Source organism: Aquarana catesbeiana, linkage group LG04, assembly GCF_042186555.1.
Source record: "Aquarana catesbeiana isolate 2022-GZ linkage group LG04, ASM4218655v1, whole genome shotgun sequence".
NCBI lineage: Eukaryota > Metazoa > Chordata > Amphibia > Anura > Ranidae > Aquarana > Aquarana catesbeiana.
In genome coordinates this window covers 337,394,737-337,418,630 of record NC_133327.1, presented here as the reverse complement: position 1 = coordinate 337,418,630, position 23,894 = coordinate 337,394,737, and the positions used below count along the sequence as shown (strand labels likewise).

The following is a 23,894-nucleotide window of genomic DNA, read 5'->3' as shown; positions in this document are numbered from 1 at the left end:
CCGCTCCTTCTTTGACTGACCAAAGCCTCAGCAACACGTTGTCCAGATACAGGAGTTTGTAACCTCCCAGTCTCTGGGAACGCGTTGCACAGACCTTTCTGCAAGGCCTCCCGAAGATGTTTCATCCTCTGCTCCCTCTGCGACGGCAAGATAAGGTCCGCAACCTTACCCTTGTAACATGGATCAAGGAGGGTTTCCAGTCAGTATTGGTCCTTCTCCTTGATACCACGAATACGAGGATCCTTACGCAGGCTTTGCAGGATCAGGGAGGCCATGCAGCATAGGTTTGCTGAGGCATTCGGTCCGGAGTCCTCGGGGTCACTAAGGACGACATGGTCCGCAGCCACCTCCTCCCAGCCACTTACAAGTCCATGTGTTTCTTGGGACTGATCCCTTAAAGACTGCTGCTGATGCTGAGTGCCAGACTCCACCTCCATACTGACACAATCCTCCTCCTCTTCCTGTGTGATCGGCGGGCACGCAGGAACACTGTCTGGATAAAGGGGGCCTTGAGAGCTAAGGAAGTCCTCCTCTTCCTGCCTCTGTTCTGCCTCAAATGCCCTGTCCATTATTCCATGCAGCGTGTGCTCCAACAGGTGGACAAGGGGGACAGTGTCACTGATGCATGCATTGTCACTGCTCACCATCCTCGTGGCCTCCTCAAATGGTGACAGGACAGTGCATGCATCCCTGATCATGTCCAATGTCCAATGTCATGGCGTGGGGAAAAAAAACAAGCGTCGCACAGGTACCATGTCCAACTGGCGTGGGGAAAAAAAACAAGCGTCGCACAGGTACTCATTGATGGCCCTCTGCTGCGTGTGCAGCCGCTGCAGCATGGCCAACGTTGAGTTCCACCTGGTGGGCATGTCACAGATTAGGCGGTTCTTGGGCAGGTTAAACTCCCTTTGGAGGTCTGCCAGCCGAGCACTGGCATTATATGACCGGCGGAAATGCACACAGACTTTCCTGGCCTGCCTCAGGACATCCTGTAAGCCCGGGTACCTGCCCAAGAACCGCTGCACCACCAAGTTAAGGACATGAGCCAAACAGGGCACATGGGTCATTTGTCCCTGTCGGAGGGCAGAGAGGAGGTTGGTGCCATTGTCGCAAACCACCATTCCTGCCTTAAGTTGACGTGGCGTCAACCACCTCTGAACCTGCCCCTGCAGAGCTGACAGAACCTCTGCCCCAGTGTGGCTCCTGTCCCCCAAGCACACCAGCTCAAGCACCGCATGGCATCTTTTGGCCTGCATACTTGCGTAGCCCCTTGAACGGCTATGGAGCACCGCTGGTTCCGAGGACAAAGCAGAGGAAGAGGCCATGGAGGAAGAAGAAGAAGAGGGGGTGGAGGAGAGAGGTGTGTCACAATCATTAGTAGCGGCATTTTGGAGACGTGATGGCGGAACCACCTCCAACACTACTGCACCTTGTCCTGCATCCTTCCCAGCTGCCAGCAGAGTCACTCAATGCGCGGTGAAACTTAGGTAACGTCCCTGTCCATGCCTGCTAGACCATGAGTCAGCGGTAATATGCACCTTACCGCTGACCGCCCCATCCAGCGAAGGCCAAGACATTGCCTTCTACATGCCGGTAGAAAGCCGGTATCGCCTTCCGTGAGAAAAAGTGGCGTTTGGGTACCTGCCACTGAGGAACCGCGCATTCCACAAACTCACGGAAGGGGGCAGAGTCTACCAACTGAAAAGGCAGCAGTTGAAGTGCTAGCAATTTTGCCAAGCTAGCATTTAACCGCTGGGCAAGTGGATGGCTGGGAGCGAACTTCTTTCGGCGGTGCAGCAGCTGGGGCAGGGAAATTTGCCTGGTACAATCTGACGTCGGTGTACCGAAAGCAGATTGCCCACAAGTACTTGGCTGTGACACACCTAATTCTACACCTTCATTCCTCTCAGTGCAGGTCTCAGAGAGGACTGAAGGTATAGTGGGGTTGGAGATCTCAGCTGATGAGGAGCAAGGAGAGGTCCTCTTTGTTCTTTGGTGTGGGTCTTTTAGATATGCTTGCCAACGAACTGCATGGCAGGTCAACATATGTCTGGTCAAGCATGTGGTGCCCAAGCGGGAGATGTTTTGGCCACGTGAGATACGCTTGAGACATATGTTGCAAATAGCAGCAGTGCGATCTGATGCACTCGTCTCAAAAAAGGCCCACACCAAAGAACTTTTAGAATAATGCGCAGAGACAGCAGCGCCCTGCACATGCGGAGCTTTGGGGTGTGATGCAGTCAGTGTGCTGCCCTTTGGCTGGCCCCTGGAGGGCATCCTGCCTCGTTGGTGATGTGCCTGCTCCTCCTCCTCTCTCCTATCAGGCACCCACGTTGAGTCAGTGACCTCATCATCCCCTCCCTCCTCATCACTGGAGCAAACCTGGCAGTATGCTGCAGCAGGGGGAGCATGACTGCCAGATTGCTGTCCTTCTTGGGCACCCCCTCTGTCCGTGCTCACGTTACTGCCTTCATCTAGCTCAGTATCATCATCAGAGCCTTCTAAACGCTGGGCATCCCCCTGGAGCATGTACCCAACACTGTGGTCAAACAGTTCGAGGGACTCCTCAGGAGGACATGGTGGGGCTAGGGAAGGAGTCACTGATGCCATTGAGCCGAGGGAAGAGGCCGCGTTGGCAGCTGCTTTGCCAGACAAAATGCCCTGAGCATGGGTTAGAGAGGATGAGGAGGATGAGGACGGCTTGGTCATCCACTCGACCAAGTCTTCCGCATGTTGCGGCTCAACACGGCCAGCTGCCAAAAAAAAGGCCAAGCGTGTCCCACGGCCACGTGCTGATGAGGATGCACCGTCTCCACGACCAGCACTGTTGCCTCTAGACACAGAGCCTGCTTGCTCTCTTTTATTGGCTTGTGACTGTCTGCCTCTCCTTGTTGGCCTTCCAGACATACTAATGGCCTGTAGCTGCACTAAGCTGGGATATATATATATATATATATATATATATATATATATATATACTGATACTGCAGCTAGCAAAATCAACTGCCTGCCTGTAGTATGAGAACACCACCAACCTTCTACAGGTAGCTTTAGCTGAACACTGTGCAGAGCTTGCAAAAAACTAACTTGTAGCTTATTTACCTGCCTGTGGTAGTGATAGGATCAGGAAAACACCACCAACCTTCTACAGGTAGCTTTAGGTGAACACTGTGCAGAGCTCGCAAAAAACTAACTTGTAGCTTATTTAGCTGCCTGCGGTAGTGATAGGATCAGGAAAACACCACCAACCTTCTGCAGGTAGCTTTAGGTGAACACTGTGCAGAGCTCGCAAAAAACGAACTTGTAGTTTTAGCTGAACACTGTTCAGAGGATGCACTACACTAACTTGTAGCTTTAGCTGAACACTGTGCAGAGGTCGCACTACACTAACTTATAGTTTTAGCTGAACACTGTGAGGAGGACGCACTACAATAACTTGTAGCTTTAGCTGAACACTGTGAGGAGGACGCACTACACTAACTGTAAATAGTCTAGCTGCCTGACTGTGGTATTAATAGGATCAAAAGAACACCAGCAATTTTCTTCAAGTAGCTGTAAATACTGTAACAAGACAAGCCTGCCTGTCAGTAGGAAGATAACGGGAACGGATCTAGCTAAACTGAATACAGTGTGTGTGTGTGTGTGTGTGTGTGTATATATATATATATATATATATATACACACAACACCTGGGATGCATATATATACACAATACACTATAAGTGCAGCTAACTCACTGACTGTCCTGCCTAATCTAGCTAACTCAAATGAAATTACACTGTCTCTCTCTCTCTCTAAGCACGCCGGAACACACTACACAGGGCCGCCGTGCAGGCAGCCTTATATAGTGTGGGGTGTGTTCTAAACCCCCTGAGCTATAATTGGCCAAAGCCACCCTGGCTTTGGCCAATTACAGCTCTCTCTACTGACGGCGCTGTGATTGGCCAAGCATGCGGGTCATAGTGCATGCTTGGCTAATCATCGGCCAGCAATGCACTGTGATGCCGCAGTGAATTATGTGCCGTGACTCGCCACACGAATTTGGCGCGAACGGCCCATATCGTTCGCAATTCGGCGAACGATCGAACAGCCGATGTTCGAGTCGAACATGGGTTTGACTCAAACACGAAGCTCATCCCTATTGTGGGGTCACCAGTATAGTATTTGTATATTGAAATCATATCCCCTCTCAAGCGTCTCTTCTCCAGAGAGAATAAGTTCAGTGCTCACAACCTTTCCTCATAACTAATATCCTCCAGTCCCTTCATTAGCTGTATTGCCCTTCTTTGTACTCGCTCCATTTCCAGTACATCCTTCCTGAGGACTAGTGCCCAGAACTGGACAGCATACTCTAGGTGCGGCCGGACCAGAGTCTTGTAGAGCGGGAGAATTATCGTTTTATCTCTGGAATTAATACTCTTTTTAATGCATGCCAATATTCTGTTTGCTTTGTTAGCAGCAGCTTTGCATTGCATGCCATTGCTGAGCCTGTCATCTACTAGGACCCACAGCTCCTTTTCCATCCTAAATTCCCCCAGAGGTTCTCCCCCCACTGTATAGATTGCATTCATATTTTTGCCACCCAAATGCATTATATTACATTTTTCTACATTGAACCTCATTTGCCATGTAGTTGCCCACCCCATTAATGTGTTCAGATCTTTTTGCAAGGTTTCCACATCCTGCAGAGAAGTTATTGCCCTGCTCAGCTTAGTATCGTCCGCAAATACAGAGATAGAACTATTTACCCCATCCTCCAGGTCATTAATGAACAAATTAAAAAGGATTAGTACCAGCACAGAACCCTGGGGGACCCCACTACCCACCCCTGACCATTCCGAGTACTCCCCATTTATCGCCACCCTCTGAACTCGCCTTTGTAGCCAGTTTTCAATCCATGTACTGACCCTATGGTCCATGCCAATGGACCTTATTTTGTACAGTTGTGTAAAGTTTAAAGCCGGAGTTCACCTTTTTTTTCTTAATTCCAGCTTCCCCTTTGTACCAATATATCATTAATATACTGTACTTCTGATGCAGAAAAGAAAAAGCTTTCTCTATATTCTAGAGCAGGTATTTACCTCAGCCTCCATTGGTGAGCATCGTTCCTTCTGCACGTACAAGCAGTGTCTTTCTCTGTCAATCGATTGTTTTGCATCCTACCTTTTTGCGTAGATCATTCATTTGCCATAGTGTGCAGGAGCTAAGCAATCATATAACAGCCTATGTGGAGAAGATCCATCATATTTAAAACAGTATAAGTATGTCCATGGAAGTCTGTAAACCTCACTATACACTATACAATCTGATTGCTCAATCTCCTGTAGATCTACCATTAACTATGTAATGCAAGGGCCTGCCTGACTAGATACAGAGTGATTGGATAGATAGGTGTATCCTCCTACTATATAGCTTTGGTAAATCTAAAGAAGATTGTACTGAAATCAGATTGTATAATTTATGACCACCTTTATGAACTATTTGTGCTTTTGGTGCCATTAATTGTTAACAACACTCCAAATGCAGAAGCAGAAATCCGTTTTGCCACATGAAAAAATGTGCAACAAATACTGCAAATAATGCTGTAAAAAAAGTGCAAACCGCAACACGCCTAAATGTCCCATGAGCTACTTTGCCACATTTGTTTTACATAGGGCAGCCCATTGAAATCAAGCAAGCAGCTTCTTTATTCATAAAAATATGGGTTAACAGGGTATAGCACAGATAAATGCGTTTTGTGCCTTCAGGTGCTTAATCATAGAGTGGTTTCCGAATATTCACATTCTCTATTTATCTTAATATGTCCCTCCTTTTATGTCACTTAAACATGACTTAGTTGTTGATAATCTAAATATCATAATCTCACTTACAAAACAACAACCTCTAATCCAGAGGTAGGCAACCCCCGTCACTGGTGCCGCAAGCGGCACGCGAAGCCTCTTTTGCCAGCACTCGACTCCCTCCCCATCAGCAGAGCAGCACAGGGAAGTGTCAGTGAGACACTAATGTATTCCAATTTCAGAATTCCTCACACCGCACCTGCGTTAAAAATATCATATAACATTGCATAGTTAGTACAGTGAGGTCCTCTTGATCTCTCGCTGGGTTGAACAAAAGAAAAGTTAGTGTGTACCAGGCCTAACTGACTGACATTTAGTTTGCTAAAGCACCATAAACAATTGCTATTTATTTCAATAGTATTTGTTTAATATTTGTCACTTTTCTTTCCTCCATTGTTACACCTCAGTGCTTCTGATCTCCTGTAGCCTCTTTGCAGTGTGGTCCAGTGAAGATTGAATGGTTCAGTATTTGACGAAATAATAAATTTAGGTGTATGTAAGCCAATGTTTTTCCTGAAAATGTGCATTTGAAAAATGGCTGCGCAAATATCGCGTGGCATAAAAAATTGTAACCGCTACCATTTTATTCTACAAGGCCTCAGGAAATATATAAAGTTTTGGGGTTCTAAGTAATTTTATAGCAAAAATGTTAACATGTATGTGAAAAATGTCAAACTTGCCCAAGTGGTTAAGAATTATCAAACCTGGGGTTATACCTACCTTTTCAACCTGCTTATTTATATCCATCAATGTAAGTCTCAATTCTTTCTAATTTGTTCAGACAAAAACATAGGCAAAAGAGTAAGCAGTTGATGGCTAAAGCTCTTAAACCTTCATAGTTTAGTACCACTGCATTGTTTTCCAGAAATAGCCTGTTGTTTGCATTTATTTATAAGTGCTTAAATTCATTTTTTATAATCTACGGCAGTGCACAGCAATAAAAAAAAAAAAAAAAGTCAGCCTGAGATTGGAGAGACCACAGCCTTTGATACGGAGTTATCAAAATTCTTTTATTTCTAGGTTTGCTTTATGTAGTTCAACGCTGTCATGCAGCAACAAAAACAAATCCTACTTGACTCCTGCATACCAGGGGCATACAGTATTTTTTCTTTATCTTCTTTTCAGATTAGTGGCCGCTATGCTACTCTATACCTGGCCCCTGTTTTTGTAAAATCCCCTCTATAGTTCCTGCTGAAGTGTAGGAGTCTCTGTCTGCTGGTCTGACCTGCCCACTAGCTTAGCCTTGTTTGATGGACAGGCCAATAGACACCTATCTTAAAGCGGTATTTTTTTTTTCCCTTGTACCTACAGGTAAGTCTATAATAAGGTTTACTTGTAGGTACAGTGAATATCTCCTAAACTTGCAGTGTGTAGGAGATATTCACACTGGATGCAGTCGGTGACCTCATGTTCACATGCGCTCTGAAGAGACGGCATACCGTGCCCTAAACTGTGACTCCTGTGCGCATGCACGGAAGTGACATCATTGCGGGTCAGCCATTCAAAGGACCAGGGCCAGTGAACCTGGAAGGAAGACCAGGGGAAAATTAAAGCCCTGTCGGCAATGACAACACACCGCTGGAGGGCTTTGTTCTAAGGTAAGTAGTTCATAATGTGCTAGAATGTGATGCATACTAGCACTTTATGCTATTGCCTTGCAGTGGATTTTTTTTCTTTTTTAAATGCAGCAGTTTACTACTCCTTTAAGCTGGCAATACAGTATTAGAATTTTGTACGAAAGTTTGTATGAAAATTTTCAGCATATTGAGTGACTTGCTGAATGTTGTATGAGAGTACTTCAAAATGTACTTTGCTTGTTTTCAATTTTGGAATGAATGGCCTTTCCCAAACAAAAAAACACATACACTGTTAGAAATGTGTTTTTCATTCGGGAAAAAATTTCCATCCATCAAGGGAACTTTGAATTGGCCCTAGTTACATATTAGAAAATCAAACAAATGTTCTTAAAACTAAAGATTTTAAAGTTCTACTGGTGTATGGCTCACTTTAGACTCCTGCCAGTCTTCAAAATAATATCACCTAATTTGCAAATGTAAAGGACAGTGTACTGTTGATAAGGTTGTGATTAATGACATAACATGTCTCAGCCCCTGTTCACATTGGAGCAGCTTGTCATGCGATTTGACAGGTCAAATCGCAAGACAAGTCACATCCTATTGCCGGCAATCGCACTATTCAAATCGGTGTGACGCCGACTGCAGTTCCGCACCGATTTGAAAAAGTAGTACATGCACTACTTTTGGTGATTTTGGGTGCGACTTGAATATACATCTGTGCATGAAGCCACACAGATGTCTTCAAAGTCGCACTCAGTTGTGGCTTTGAATTTGTATGATTTCAAAGCCACAGTCAATGTGAACGGGGGCTAAAGGCTACACCAAGAGATTGAGAAAAATAACCTAACTTGTTTATGGCTACACCAACATTTATTTGTTGATCAATCTTTTATTAATTGGATAACCATTTGATAAATTCTGTCATTTATTAGTTTGCTAATACGATCTAATGCCCGGATTTCAGGAAAAAATTCACGCTATCTGCTATTAATTTATATAGTTCCTGGGTACATTACATTTGCTGTTCCTTAGCATAAGCAATTAGTGCTTTCTAGTGGTAACATGTAGGTACTACAGGAGTATATTTTGTCAATTCAATTTTTTTCTTTTTGTAGTTTTAAAGTAATTCTTTCTAGCAGAATAAGCAGTAATACTCAATTTTCGATTTTGAAAAAATAGACTTTACCAAATGAAAACAACATACACTGTTAGAAATTTTCTGTCGTGCTCTTTCGAATATTCTCTCATCATTGCAGTCAAAAATAAACATTCGTATGATCCCACTAACAATTAGAAAATCAAATGAATGTTTTGACAGCTCAACATTTTAAATGAAATTTCAATTAGTGTACTGCCAGTTTAAGGCCCCTTTCACACTTGTACGACTTGTCCTGCGACTTGTCAAGTCGTTCCCCATGATTTCTAATGACAACCATTCATATTAGGCCGACTTCAAGTCATGCCGACTTCAAAGTAGTCCCTGCACTACTTTGGTCCGACTTTGATCCCACTTCAGCCCATTGAATATCACTGAAGTTGGATCAAAGTCGGATCGCCGTCTTAACTGATCCAACTTTGGCATGCGACTTGTGCTCTGATGATCTTGAAGGGGAGCTCCACTCCAAATTAAAAAAAAAAAAAAAACCAGCATGGGTTCCCCCTCCAAGAGCATACCAGGTCCTTCGGTCTGGTATGGAATTTAAGGGGAACCCCCACGCCGAAAAAACGGCTCGGGCCCCCCCCAATCCATATCGGACCTTTATCCGAGCACACAGCCCGCAGGTCAGGAAAGGCGGTGGGAATGAGCGAGCACCCCCTTGCCCTCCTGAACCGTACAAGGCCGCATGCCCTCAACATGGGGGGGTGAGTGCTTTTGGGGCGGGGGGGCCCTGTGCCCCCCCAACACAAAGCACCTTATCACCATATTGATGAGGACATGGACCTCTTCACGACAACCCTGGCCGTTGGTTGTCGGACGGGAAGCTTATCAGAATCTGGAAGCCCCCTTTAACAAGCCTATGTGAATGAGTATTGGGTACATTGTACCCCTACCCATTCACCTAAAAAAAAAAAAAAAAAAAAGTGTCAAGACTAAAACACAGTACACAGGTTTTTAAAGTAATTTATTAAGGCAGCTCCAGCATCACTTCTGATTTCTTCTCCCCTCTCCGCTGATGTGTTCTAGCCCTCTCCGGTTCTTCTCCCTCTGTCCGCTTACTTCTGTCTCTGTCAGGTCTTCTCCACTGTCTTCTCGCTCTTTTGCTGGGTCTTCTCCGCTGTCTTCTCCCTCTGTTCTTCTTCCGATGTTGACTCGACGCTCTCTCCCGCTCTAATGCTGGGTGCGCGGTGTGCCACGACTTATATTGGCATTGGGGAAAAGTTTCAGAAAGTGCAGACATGTAAGCCACTGTACAGTATCGAGCATCACTGCTGACATAGCCAGAAAAGCCTGATGAAGAGCAGTGATGCTCGATACTGTACAGTGGCTTGCTCGTCTGCACTTTCTGTAATTGAATGAATTTTGAAGTAAAGAAGATGCTGTAATGAAGCATTGGTCCCGTCTTTTTTTTCTAATTGTTGGTAGAGGATTGGGAGTCCACCCTGATCGTGCTTTGACATCATTAAATAGGAAGAAAAGAAGGTAACCCACCCATTGATTGATTATATATATATATATATATATATATATATATATATATATATATATATATATATATACACACATACATACACACACTATATATGATACCAAGAAAAGTATAAGCAATATACCTAAACAATGTGTATATATATATATCTATAAATACTAGGTTTTATTGAAACAATGTTAAAAAGCCCCTAGAAAAGTGAGGTTAGTTTGATACAACATAGAGTAATATAGTGTAAAGCTATAAAGGCAAAAACTGTATATAATACAGGCTTATGACTAGAAATTCACATACATAAAATATACACAGACACCATAACCACAGAAAAAACCCAATGCATTTTAACTGTTTCAGTCTTCTTCAGGGGGTTGGTATCCATCGATAGTCTCAAAGGATCTCTGTAGAACAGTATGAATCAGTACATCTGACAAAAAAAGATAATTACTTGGAACAGACTATAAATGTGTATACAAACTTAGGTGTACAAATTAGCATCATTCTCCTTCACTTCTCTTTTGGGCTCTGGATGTCATGCCCCCTGACCACAGAGGAGGTGAATGGAACACACTGCTGTTGCAGAAAGAGACTTGCTGGATATATAGACTAAAGCTGGACACACTATACAGTTTTCTGTAGATTTTTTCCTTGAGATTTACCGAAACCATATTATATGAGGTCAAACCTTAAGAGTTTCAATTTGTATGCAATCAGGCAGGCCCTTGCACTACATGGTTTTGGTACATCGAAAGGAAATCGGACAACAAAAGTTGTATAGTGTGTATGGGGTCTCAGGGCTACCGAGCCTCCTGGCCTTAAGAAATTATTAGTTGTAAGGCCTTTCTTGAGGGCGAACTGAACATCTCATGTAAACTTATTTTTACTATAAGATAGAACCCCCCCCCCCTTTTGGTCCCCCTTGTTTGCCTTGTTCTTGGGTTTCAGTACAAGATGTTCTAATTCTTTATTACAGGATAGGCTTTTCCCTTGTTCCCCAAAACCCACCCTTTGCAGGTCTGCATCGATTTTTCTGAGGCATCTTAAACATGTGAGGATGAAGACTTTGGGTAAAGTGGCTGAGAAAGAAAATTCAAACCTTCTAAATGAACAGCCCAGACTAGCCAACTGGGCTTTTTCAGACCCCATGAAGTCACATGGAATGTTGTGTTAGTAACAGCAGTGCTTACAGAAGGATTAAAACAAAGCAAATGTTCCTGAGCATGAGTTTTAAGGAACCATTGTGATGAGTCCTCCATTCATTTTACCTAGTGTGTGCTTACATTTTTTTTTTTTTGTGGTGTTTTCTCCCACATCTCTGTTTCTCTATTGTGTAAAGTTGTACAAAAATATAGTAAATAGAGCTAAATGGTAGAGCCATAGTTGATTGTGTAAGATATGAGGATGCCTCAGAATAAAGTTTGAACCAGGACCCTGTGGTGTTTGGCTATGACTAGATCTGTGTTTGCAGTCAAGTAATACAAATTTTGCTCTTACGAATGAGACAAGGACACAGTGGGGTTTATTTACTATAGCTGGAGAGTGCAAAATCAGGGTCACTTCTGCATAGGAACCAATCAGTTTCAAGGTTGTATTGCCAGAATTAAACAGGCTGAGGTTAAAAGCTGATTGGTTTCTATACACAGCTGCACCAGATTCTGAGTGCTCCAGTTTTAGTAAATCTCATCCAATGTATGAATACCAGTTATCTGCTAATCATGCTTCTTCTGTCTTGCAGGTTAAATTGCCCTTTCCAATTGATCAAATCACAGATCTTCCACGCAATGATTTCCAAATGATGATAAAAATGCACAAGCTGACCTCAGAACAGTTGGAGTTTATTCACGATGTTCGACGTAGAAGTAAAAACAGGATAGCTGCCCAGCGCTGCCGGAAAAGGAAACTCGACTGTATTCAAAACTTAGAATGTGAAATACATAAGTTGGTGAGTAGTCACTTGATACTGGGATGAAATGCACCACATTGGCAAGATATGGTAAATATAATCGAAGATAAACTGTGCTGTAATGGAGGAAGAATCTTCAGTGTTGGGCTAGTTTTCTTCACAATCTTTTTCCATGAAATTGGAACGTCTAAAAAGTGTGTATGCATCTTAAACTCAAGGAAAGAGAGATGCTGGAGATGGGTCGCAGAAGTTCCTAGAGGCAAGGCTTTCAAATCAAAATCAGGTGTCTGTGTAGATCCTGATGATTGCCTGGTCTTTTCAACTTCTGCCTGTTGGATTTACACAGGTTTGTTTTTTTATTGTGTACTTCTGCACCTACAGATGGTAACATCTTAATGAAATTCTGTTGCATAATTTCTTTAGGCCTATCTTTTATAAAGATTAAAGCCCCGTACGCACAGCCCGAATATCAGCCAAAATCAGACGGTACAGTAGACGACATTTATCCCTAGTGTACAGGTCCTTGTTTGACCAATGCCAATCTCACGACCAGCTTCTGTCCAACAAGCATGCTGGAAAACCAGTAGTCGATTGGCATCCACACACGCGCTGACCAGTGTGTTCTGGTGGGGGGGCAGTCCCCCATAAATAGCACAACGGGGAGATCGCTTTACTAACATTGAATAGTTAGTACAGAGACCTCCTCACAAGCCCCTCAGTTTTTTAGCGTGTGGACCAGGGTTAAACACCATTTCATTGCAACAACAACACACAAAAACTTGTGTTATACGCGTGCGTTGTGGTTGCAGTGCTTTGCAAAAAATAGTTCAAGCGCATTTTTTTGATACATTAGGCAGCCCACTCGAATGGGCTGCCTTACTAAAATGCATGGTAATGACTGACATATCGAACATTAACACACATGCACTAACATACAATGTGCCTAATGGTTTGTCAGTAATCTTATTTTAAAAGAAAAACACTGATCATATGTCCCAACGTCACTCAGAAACTATGCGATTTTTATCCTACATCAAACACAGCTGTTTATTGTAAAGTGAGATACATAGGAATTCTAACAGACTTTTTATTTACAGTTGTGTTTGCTTTTGATCAATTTTGAAGCCTTATAGACTGGTGGAGACTGGAGACCAAGTGATCAAGTAATATCAAATAAAAAGAGGATATTATGACCAGCTGTATTGAACTTTCTGCTTTAAAATCAGTGTTTTCAAAACAGAACTTTTACATATGTGTTGTGCCATGGCGGTTTCTTTATTGTATTAATGGATAAGCCCTTTCTGTTGGTATGGCTACAGTGGTAGGACTTCTGTTGACAAATGGTTTTGCCTTATTCAAAAGGAGTTCTTACTACATAAGTGCAATACCCATAGCAACATATTAGAATTCATTTTGTTTTGGTCAATTCAGCAAAGTGTATTATAAATTGCCTTTTTTTATCTTTTTTAAGAATAAGTATTTTTGTTTTTCCAGTCATAGTCTAGAAGCTTTAGTCCTTTTGACATGTTTATTCGATTAAACATAAAGTAGAACTATGGTTAACCTATAATTTTACATATGTGAAGTAGGCTGCTCGAATCAGTAAGAATATGCCTCTTATTTCTGTTAGTAAATCCACTGGGTAGGCACTTTAATTGATACAGTGACAACACTTTTTGTTCTGCAGAGAAATAACTGCAGCATTGACAAACCTTGCTGCTGTAACTGCTTAAATATTGACACCTTTCACAACCCTGTTATTGAATAACCACGCCAAGCTAGTCTACAGCCCTAGTATTGTAGAAGATGGGCTTTTAAATGGTAATCCCCATGGTTCAGGTAAAACATATATATACATCAGTCATTATTTGAAAAATAAAAAAGTTTATTAATACATATGTTATTCATAAAACACAGGCAAAGAGGGGAACTAAAGCCCAAAAGTGTGTAGAAAGCACAAAATATCAAAAAAACACATGAATTGTATAGGATCTTCCAACATGTTTCACGGTCATTCCCGCTTCTTCAAGGCTTAATCATCCATGTGTACATCACAAAACATCTAATATATAAACAAACAAGACGTCGTTAGTCATTTCATATTAGCATACAGTCAAGCATATATTTACAGTAAACTACCCCCAAATGGAAGAAAAAAAAAAGAGAGAAAAAGCAAAAACTCAAAAACACCCTGACCATCCAACACACACATAAAAAAAAAAAATTAAAAACACACCACATCACAAAAATGTACCTTTAATATTGGATGTGTTCAGGCTAAGGGGAGACCAAACAAGGGAAAAGACACTCCACCTCACTGATATGGAGCATATGTGAAACTTGGTCACCGTGTATGGTGTGGGTTATAGTAAAGGACACACCTAATGGGAATAGATAAAGCACACATAAGTAATAGGCCAGGGTTCCCATTGCGCTAGCCATCTAGCCATGTTGACAACAACACATGAGATGGTCAGACAGCATGAATGCTACTGCACTAACCTGTATAGAGGGGTGACAGGAACACATAAATTCAAACTCTAGTAGAAGAAAACCGAGCTAGAAGTTCGCATCTAGGTAACAACATCAATCAGAGTTGATGCACCTATAAACCGCATCAAAGAGAGAGAGGAACAGATAAGTATACTCTCACCAAGTAAACCATGCAGACAATCAGCATTAGGCAAGACAAACGATGCACATCTCACCCCAAAGCAAGGAACATTCCATTGGATGTCTGGTCCATCATGTGTGAGAAAGTTTGCACTAGCACCCAAGACATCAAAAAAGGGTCCAACAGAGGATGTGTGTCTGGACCGGACATCCAATGGAATGTTCCTTGCTTTGGGGTGAGATGTGCATTGTTTGTCTTGCCTAATGCTGATTGTCTGCATGGTTTACTTGGTGAGAGTATACTTATCTGTTCCTCTCTCTCTTTGATGCGGTTTATAGGTGCATTAACTCTGATTCCTGTTGTTACCTAGATGCAAACTTGTAGCTCAGTTTTCTTCTACTAGAGTTTGAATTTATGTGTTCCTGTCACCCCTCTATACAGGTTAGTGCAGTAGCATTCATGCTGTCTGACCATCTCATGTGTTGTTGTCAACATGGCTAGATGGCTAGCGCAATAGGAACCCTGGCCTATTACTTATGTGTGCTTTATCTATTCCCATTAGGTGTGTCCTTTACTATAACCCACACCATACATGGTGACAAAGTTTCACATATGCTCCATATCAGTGAGGTGGAGTGTCTTTTTCCCTTGCTTGGTGTCCCCTTAGCCTGAACACATCCAATGTTAAAGGTACATTTTTGTGACGTGGTGTGGTTTTTTTTTTTTTCGTTTTTTGTTTTTTTATGTGTGTTGGATGGTCGGGGTGTTTTTGCTTTTCCTCCTTTTTTTTTTTCTTCCATTTGGGGACAGTTTACTGTAAATATACTTTTGACTGTATGCTAATATGAAATGACTACGTCTTGTTTGTATATATACTGGATGTTTTGTGATGTACACATGGATGATTAAGCCTCGAAGAAGCGAGAATGACCACGAAACATGTTGGCAGATCCCATACAATTCATGCGTTTTCGTATTTGATATTTTTTGTAATGTGTTTTCTACACACTTTTGGGCTTTAGTTGCCCCCTTTGCCTCTGTTTTATGAACAATATTTGTATTAATAAACTTTTTTATCTTTCTAATAATGACTGATGTTTATATGTTTTACCAGAACTACGGGGATTACCATTTAAAAGCCCATCTTCTACAATACTTCTTTTTCTAATGTATATCGGGTTGGTGTCCCCTAGGTGTGGAGTGTGTGAAACATGGTTTTCCCTCTCTATTATACTCTCACTTTAATGCATTTTAGTCTAAAGCCCTTTATACTGAAAACACATTTATCTGCGAGTGCTTAGAAAAATTATGTAAAAGCCTTTTCACTCCTTCCAACACTGTCTTGCAGGGTGCAGGAGAAACTCAGTTTCTAAGTTGCATTCACCATAAAAAAAAAAAAAAAAAGTAAACATCACCTCCCTCCTCTTTCTCTAAGAATGGTGGTATCAATAACACAGGCTGTCAATTCAGTCCAGTAGGTAGGTATTTTAGTGTATTTTTTCCTTACTCTGTGAAACAGGGTGGCGTTCGATATAGAGGTTTGGATGGACTTACATCAGCATTTTTTTTCTTTTGGAAATAAAAGATTTAAACCATATGAATAAAAAAAGCTGGTCGATCTAAGCACCACTACTATACTATCATAACAAGTATCGAGCATATGCAGTTACCAAAATACTATAGTGGGAGTTTAAAACAAAATGGACCCCAGAACCATTATAGTCTTTGTTTAAAAATGATTAACCATTTATTGAATGAGATGGTGGAGTTGATTTACTAAAATAGTAGAGCGCAATATCTGGTGCAGCTGTGCATGGTAGCCAATCAGCTTCTAACTTCTGCTTGTTCAGTTAAGCTTTGACAAAAACAAAACTGGAAGCTGGTTGGTTTCTATGCAGAGCTGCACCAGATTTTGCACTCTCCAGTTTTAGTAAATCAACCCCAATGTATCACTAGACCTGCATCAACTTACACCATTGTATTAAAAGAGCTTTTTAAGATTTGTATGGCTGTCTTCCGTTTGATGATAATGATATCATACCTTGTCCTTTTAGGTATGTGAAAAAGAAAAGCTTTTAACAGAAAGAAACCAGCTGAAGGCTTGCATGGGAGAGTTACTGGACAACTTCTCATGCCTTTCCCAGGAAGTATGTAGAGATATCCAGAGTCCTGAGGAGATCCAAGCCCTCCACAGGTACTGTCCTGTCTTACGACCTATGGATTTACCTACAGCTGCTGCATTCAACCCTTTACCAGCAAGAGGAGAGCCAAGCCTTGTCACCGCTCAGGAAGCAGGAGATAACATGCAGTGCTGCAACAATCAAGGCCCAATACAACTTGGCAGCCACTCTAACAGTATACCTGAGAATTGTATAGCAAGAAGAGGACTGGAGGGATCAGACCATGGTACTTACTCAGAGAGGGGGACATGTTTGGAACAAAACAGCCAAGCGGTAACAGTGGACTTCTGTCAAGAAATGACCGAGAAATGTACGACAGATGAACAGCCAAGAAAAGATTTCTCCTAGTGGTGATACACGATATTGCTCTATGGCCAAGCAGAAGTCACCAGTCAGCCATTGGCTGCCACTGCCTCCATAAAACATTGTTGGTGCACACTACAGCAGTCTTAGCAGCAATACTGTTTTATAAGTATTTCCCTCCTCTCTGAAGCAGGAGATCCCTTCACGATGGTGCTATACCTTGCTCAGGCAAGGAAATCTACAGTGGCTACACTGTCCTCTTTGTGTTCTCCTTTACTTGTTAATGTATTCTAACTTCAGATCTTAACAGGGATAGACTAAACACCCGTGAGGACCCAACAGCAGCTTTTCTTCTCAGTGACCCATGTCACAAAAACCTATCTCAGGAATTTCCACAGAATGTTCATTTGTTTTCATTAAAAACTGCTAATCAAGGTTTTATAGGTAAACTGTACATAGGTTCTATATCCATATGCAAAAAGTCCACACATCCCTCAATTTTCACACCCTAAAACTGGAAATGATCTTCTCTCTATTGTACACATTCCTTTTCTATGTCCTCAAAGCCACAGACTGCTTTTTTTTTTGTTTATTTTTTTTTCCTATTCTGTTGTCTATTTTCTGACTATTTAAAGGCAAGTATCTAAATTTCTCTATAGTTTTCTTATTTGCATATGTCTTTAACATAGCATGGCGCCAGTCTCTTTTAGGTAGGCAATTTGTTTTCTTATCGAGACTCTGTTCTTCTTGACACATGCACTGAGTTTTGCTGTTGTGTGTAAATTTAACATGACTACATATGCATTACTTGTTTGTATAACAAAGAAAACAAAAAAATGAAAGAAATACTCAGGATATTAGGATGTAGGAACATTTTCTTGCCAAATACTGAATTTACCATATAGTGTAAAATTGAAGCCTGATTTATCCCTAATTTTGGCTACTTAATAATTGTTCTAAAATGAACTGTGCTTTATGGCATCTCTTGATCACCGTCGGTGTGTTCCTAGGAAGAAGCCCGTGGTAGAAGACAAGAGTGTGATTGCTGACAAAGGGAGTATGCTGCAGTCCATTAAAACCAATGAAAATCAGTTACCTCATGTAAAATGTGCAGGAAGTCTAGAACTCATTTTTTAACACATCGTATGTTTTTAACCATTGATTTGTTAGGTTTAGTAAGAAACTCCTTGCATCTGAAGAACTGCTTGCCCTGTCTTTCCTGGGTTTTTCTCCTAATTAAAATGATTGCTGTAGTCCCAATATATATTATATGGGAGCCTATGCTCAATTGCTGTTATTTGATAAAGAGACGAAAACTTGGAAAAGTTAGAATTGACTGTTTGAAAAAATGTTGCTATGCAAATGCAGTGCTAGGCAGCTCAAATGTATAATTTAATGTATTGATAATTTTGCAGTACACATCGAAGGCCCCATGTTGATGCTTTTTTACTGCAGTCTTTGAGCACTCGCTCAGTTGATTAAGCTTGGTAACTTATAACTCTTGCTTATACTGGTTATGAAACTGCTGTCCTGTGAACATAAAACAGTGGCATGTAAAACATAGGTCCTAAAAAACCACTGGATTCATTCTTGGGATTCCTGCCTATGTACAGTCAATGCTGCAATTTTTGTTCCCATCCAGCATCCCATTCCAGACAACTGTGTGTAAGGCAGCATGGGTAGTAAAAGGATTCATGTAGGCTACTTTATTTGAAAGTTGACTCTTTCTGTTAAAACATGGCAACGTTTAGCACTATTCTGTAAACTGGTCAAGAACTCCTTGTGCTATGAAAGCTAATCAGTCATTAATTAACATGATTCATGTCTTAAATTAAGAGTTTTGTTATTTCGACAGGTTTGTTACCAAATATTAAATACGGTGGCTGCATTTTTTTTTTTTTTTGTTTTAGGCTTAGCTCTTTTATTTTCACCTGCTAATTTGACCTCTAAGTCTGTTATTTTTTAACTTGCTTTAACAGTCCTAGCTGTTTGGTGGCACTTTGAGGGTTGAGACAAACCATTTAAAGTGGAATTAAACCCATCGATTTAACTGTTTCCCAAAACCATTACATTCAAGGCATGTCATGAATGATAAATATCACAAGTACTTGTGCTCTCAAACGAACTGTCAAGCCTTCAAATAGCTGGTGTCAAAACTGATCACATGTGCAGCATCATGGCAACTGCAGATCAAACAGAGGCAGCTTGCTTGGCTATAAAGAATAGTAGGGTTTAGTTCTGCTGTGTATATAATGGTCAGTTTGTATTCATTTATTGTAAAACCTTTATTCCAAAAAAAAAAAAAAGTTGCTGTAATTGCTTAAAAAGTGTTAGCTGGAGTTCAGCTTTAATTTAATTTATGTCGAGTACATCTAAATCTGGTTGTGCATCCAGCACTACATTCTTATCAAATTGGTAAGACCGCTGTCCATAGGTATCTCCATTGCTCCGTCATCCACAGTGGAGACACCCTAGGACTGGCCAGATCACTGGGTAAAAATAAAGGGAAAGCCTCACCATAGAAAGCTAATGCAACCACCACATTTAAAGATTGGTAAGCTGCAATATATTATATATTTTTGTTTTTGATTCAATGCCACATTAGTCGCCTGCAGAATCTGTAAAGTGTTATTGATTCATATAACGGTTAAAAAAAAAAGTAACAGATGTTTATACCGTGGGTTATAATGAACATTTGTTTACTACATTATAGCAATGTCTATTATACATTTGAAATATTATCTGATTTTCTAATTGTTCACCTAAAATTGGGATACAAATTATGTGTAATGGTAAAATAATAGATAACAACAGTATTAGATAATAGACATGTCAAAATCCTGACATAATCCCCCCCTCCCCCGAAAAAATAAGTAGTAGTGCATGCACTACTTTTGGTGCGATCCAATGCGGTTTCAGCCCATTGAAATGAATGGGCTGAAAATCACACCTCACTGAGTCACACAGGAATCGCATAGGAACGCAGAAAGCGTTCCTGTGCAATTCAGGTGTGAACCGGCCCCCAATGCTATTTTTATTATAAGGAACTTGCAGGTTCAATGTGGACACTTGGTGAACTAACTAGATGAGATGAAAATTTAAGAGGGCTCAACCTACCTTGCTGCTAAGGGGCCTTCAGCAATGTTAGTATGCATAAGAATATAGGTGTAGGGTTTCTCATCTGCAAACTTTAGAAATTTCCAAATTTTAAAAGAAAAGTAAATTGTTCTCCCTCTTTTTTTTTTCTTTTCAAACACAGACACAGGGATTCACAAGACAGTTTGCTGATATTGATATACATTGCATGCATTACCCCACTTTTAAGTACACTATGGGGTTTATTTACTAAAGTTGGAAAGTGCAAAATCAGGCTCACTTCTGCATAGAAACCAATGAGCTTCCAGGTTTTATTACCAAAGCTTAATTGTACAAGCTGGAATTAGAAGCTCATTGGTTTCTATGCAGAAGTGAGCCTGATTTTGCACTTTCCAGCTTTAGTAAATAAACCCCATTGTGTACTTAAAAGTGGGGTATGCCTTATGTTGTGTGCCATGTACAAAACCCAGTATTTACTTATAAAGTTCAATTGATTTTGTTTAATTATCTTAAAGTTAACATTTCAACCTTTTTAAATGTCATGCCCTGTCTAAGAGTAGATACTAAAAGTTGCCTGCTCTTATCTTTTTAACCAGAAAACTCGCAATGAAACAAGTTTGACTCGGTTACTGAGGGATGGGCAAAACCCCACAAACTCATTCCCCTGTTAAATGAGAGGGCACTGAGATAGGTGATTGGCATTTGGTGGGGCTTAGCCTGTCTTAGACATCAGGCTTCAGTAATAAAGTTAAGCTAGAAGCTGAAGCATACAAAGGAAGGGGTTACTTGCAAATAGGTAATAGCTTATACTTTGTGGTGTCTTGGGCAGGGCTTTTAGGTCAGGTATACATCTGTCCATGTCAATTTTTGTTGTAGTGTGTCTTTGTGCTTTTTCATTATTCTTTTGGAAATCACAGTGCATGAAAATTATACAGAAAATTAGACATGCCTCATTTTTACCAAAGCATCGCAACACAGCACTCAGATGTGAACAACCTAATTGGATTCAATGTATTTTTATGACACATGTTTCTGTGCATTTCAAAACAGATAAAAACGCAAAGGTGTGAACCAAGCCTTATGCCCCGTACACACGGTCGGATTTTCCGATGGAAAATGTCCGATCGGAGCGTGTTGTCGGAAATTCCGACCGTGTGTGGGCTCCATCGGACATTTTCCATCGGATTTTCCGACACACAAAGTTGGAGAGCAGGAGATAAAATTTTCCGACAACAAAATCCGTTGTCGGAAATTCCGATCGTGTGTACACAAATCCGACGGACAAAGTGCCACGCATGCTCAGAATAAATAAAGAGATGAAAGCTATTGGCCACTGCCCCGTTTATAGTCCCGACGTACATGTTTTACGTCACCGCGTTTAAAACGATCGTATTTTCCGACAACTTTGTGTGACCGTGTGTATGCAAGACAAGTTTGAGCCAACATCCGTCGGAAAAAATCCTAGGATTTTGTTGTCGGAATGTCCGAACAAAGTCCGACCGTGTGTACGGGGCATTACTCTTAATGAAAACCTGTCCGAAAATGCAGGTTGCCTGTATTCAGTATTGAAGCCATTGGATCAGCAAAATAGCCAGGCGACTAGTATACTAAAAGGTGGTCAGCACTGGCAGCCTATGTAATTCCCCAGTATTAGTTCAGTGAATCGCCTAAAAATTACTTTATTGTAAGCCTTACAACATCACAAATGTGCTTGTACAGGTGGTTCTCAGGTTACAAACATCTGACTTACAAATGACTCCTACTTACAAACAGAGGGTGACAACAGGAAGTGAGAGGAAATCACTCCTGTAAGAGTTATCATGGGAAAAAGATGTCTCCATCGAAGCTTTATCACCAATCCTTGTATCCACAACAACCCAAAATTGTCAAAATCCAATTGTCATAGGGACAGAAAATTAGGTGAAATCTTCTGAACAGGGGCACAGATAGCAAAACAAACATAACAGGTGTGTTAACCCTTCCATAGGCTATTCAAAAAAACTTAAAACATTTTTTTTGGCTGGAGCTACACTTAAAAAATGTACCTGTTTCAACTTACAAACAAATTCAACTTAAGAACAAACCTACAGACCCTATCTTGTTTGTAACCTGGGGATTGCCTGTACTTCAAATACACCATTTAAACCTAGATGTTGGCCGTGGGGCAATGCAGTACAGCTCAAACAAACCATAAAGGGAGACCAATTTTCACATTAAATGGTCAATAACCTTAAAAGGTTTCCTTAGTTAACTGTATCAAGTGCAGGGAATGTAGATGTACTGTTGCATCTTACCACTCTGCTCATATAATGTTAAGTGCAACAGACCTGAAATTATGTTTACTAATATAGAAACATATACCTAGAACAGTTTTTGTAAAGACTGTGATGACACTTTGGAAGTCCCATTATATAGATACAAGATAGGTTTCCCAATATTTGCACCTACTGCAACTCATCTGTTACACTAAGCAATAACAAGACCACTCGCTTCTATTTCATTCATTAGCAACAGCTTTACATGTTGACACTTAGTATTTGCTAGGCTTGGGAATGATTCCTTACTAAATCCCACTACCACTTACTAAGTTTGAGTTTTGGTAAATAATTATTTTCAACTTTTTGGAAATTAGTAACTAGGATAAGTGCTCTTCTGATTCAGTCTAAACTGTATGAACATAACTCTGAGTACTTTTACCTTTACGTACATCACATCCTCAGAATGTTGTTCTAGCCACCAACAGGAATATTGTTTGAAAATGTTGTTGCAGAAGTATGAAGGTAACACTTTAGGGAAAAAAGTCAAATTTTTCACTGAGTTGCTCCAAAGCAAACATTCCTTATATAGGATATTAGATCACCTACCTGGGAAAAATACTGTGTATAAGCAATGTTACATTATATTTATATTGGGTTACCAACAAGTTGTTCTCTTATACAGTATTCTCATTACCAAAAGAATACATTTAGATGGTATTGGCTTAGACAGAATAGGATACTTATGTTTAAAATAAATACTGTATTTACTTTTGCCATCAAGACATTTTTATTTATGTGGCATGCATTATGAAGTGTTTGCAAGTTGATTTAACTACAGTTTAATTCTCGATAGTATTGTTAAATGGATGCCCAAAAATACAGTAATTTATGTGACAGTTCCTCTTAATTAAACATCAGTAAAAAATATAAATGCAGCCAAATTTCTTAAAGCAAACCCATGCTAGCATTTTTGTTTTTACTCTCCAGCAGCACATACTCAACTTTTTTTTTTTTTTTTGTTCCCCCCCCCACCAATCTGTTCAGGAGTGATAAAAGGTTGCCCTGTATAAGTTCTGAGTTGCTCTAGTCAGAGGATTCTTTCTCCACCCCTATATCTCAGCACTGGGCCAATCACCAAGCATAAGCGCTGTCACGTGAGGGGAAGATAATATCAGATATGTTCTCCACTCCTTATGTAGCATGGGAACAAAGTGAAGCTATGTTCTGCTGTGGAGGGGGCATTTAAAAAGACCATTTGCTTTGACCTACATGGGCAAAGCACAGTTTTTTTTAAAGTGTATCCCCAACAGAAGTGGCTGTGGACAAACAGGTTGTGACCTACAAGACAGCAAAGAGCACTTTTTTAAAACCTTGTACCTCATACAAGTGTGTGATTCTTTAAATTTTGAGTTTGCGTTGTCCCTATAATATGGCTCCCCACTATAATTTCTGTAATAGATCCAGTGTTTGAGATAGAT

The 23,894-nt window shown here is 40.9% G+C and overlaps 1 protein-coding gene across 2 annotated transcripts in view; it reads left to right on the top strand.

The window, feature by feature from the left end:
* The window catches only part of BACH2 (BTB domain and CNC homolog 2), a 439,802-nt gene extending 420,079 nt beyond the window's left edge, over positions 1–19,723 (top strand). For both annotated transcript variants that reach the window (XM_073626941.1, XM_073626940.1), the window contains 2 exons: positions 11,798–12,004; positions 16,634–19,723. In XM_073626941.1, coding sequence (XP_073483042.1) covers positions 11,798–12,004; positions 16,634–17,107 — 681 coding nt within the window. In that variant the 3' untranslated portion in view covers positions 17,108–19,723. The remainder of the gene's footprint in view (positions 1–11,797; positions 12,005–16,633) is intronic.
* Positions 19,724–23,894: the final 4,171 nt, after the last annotated feature.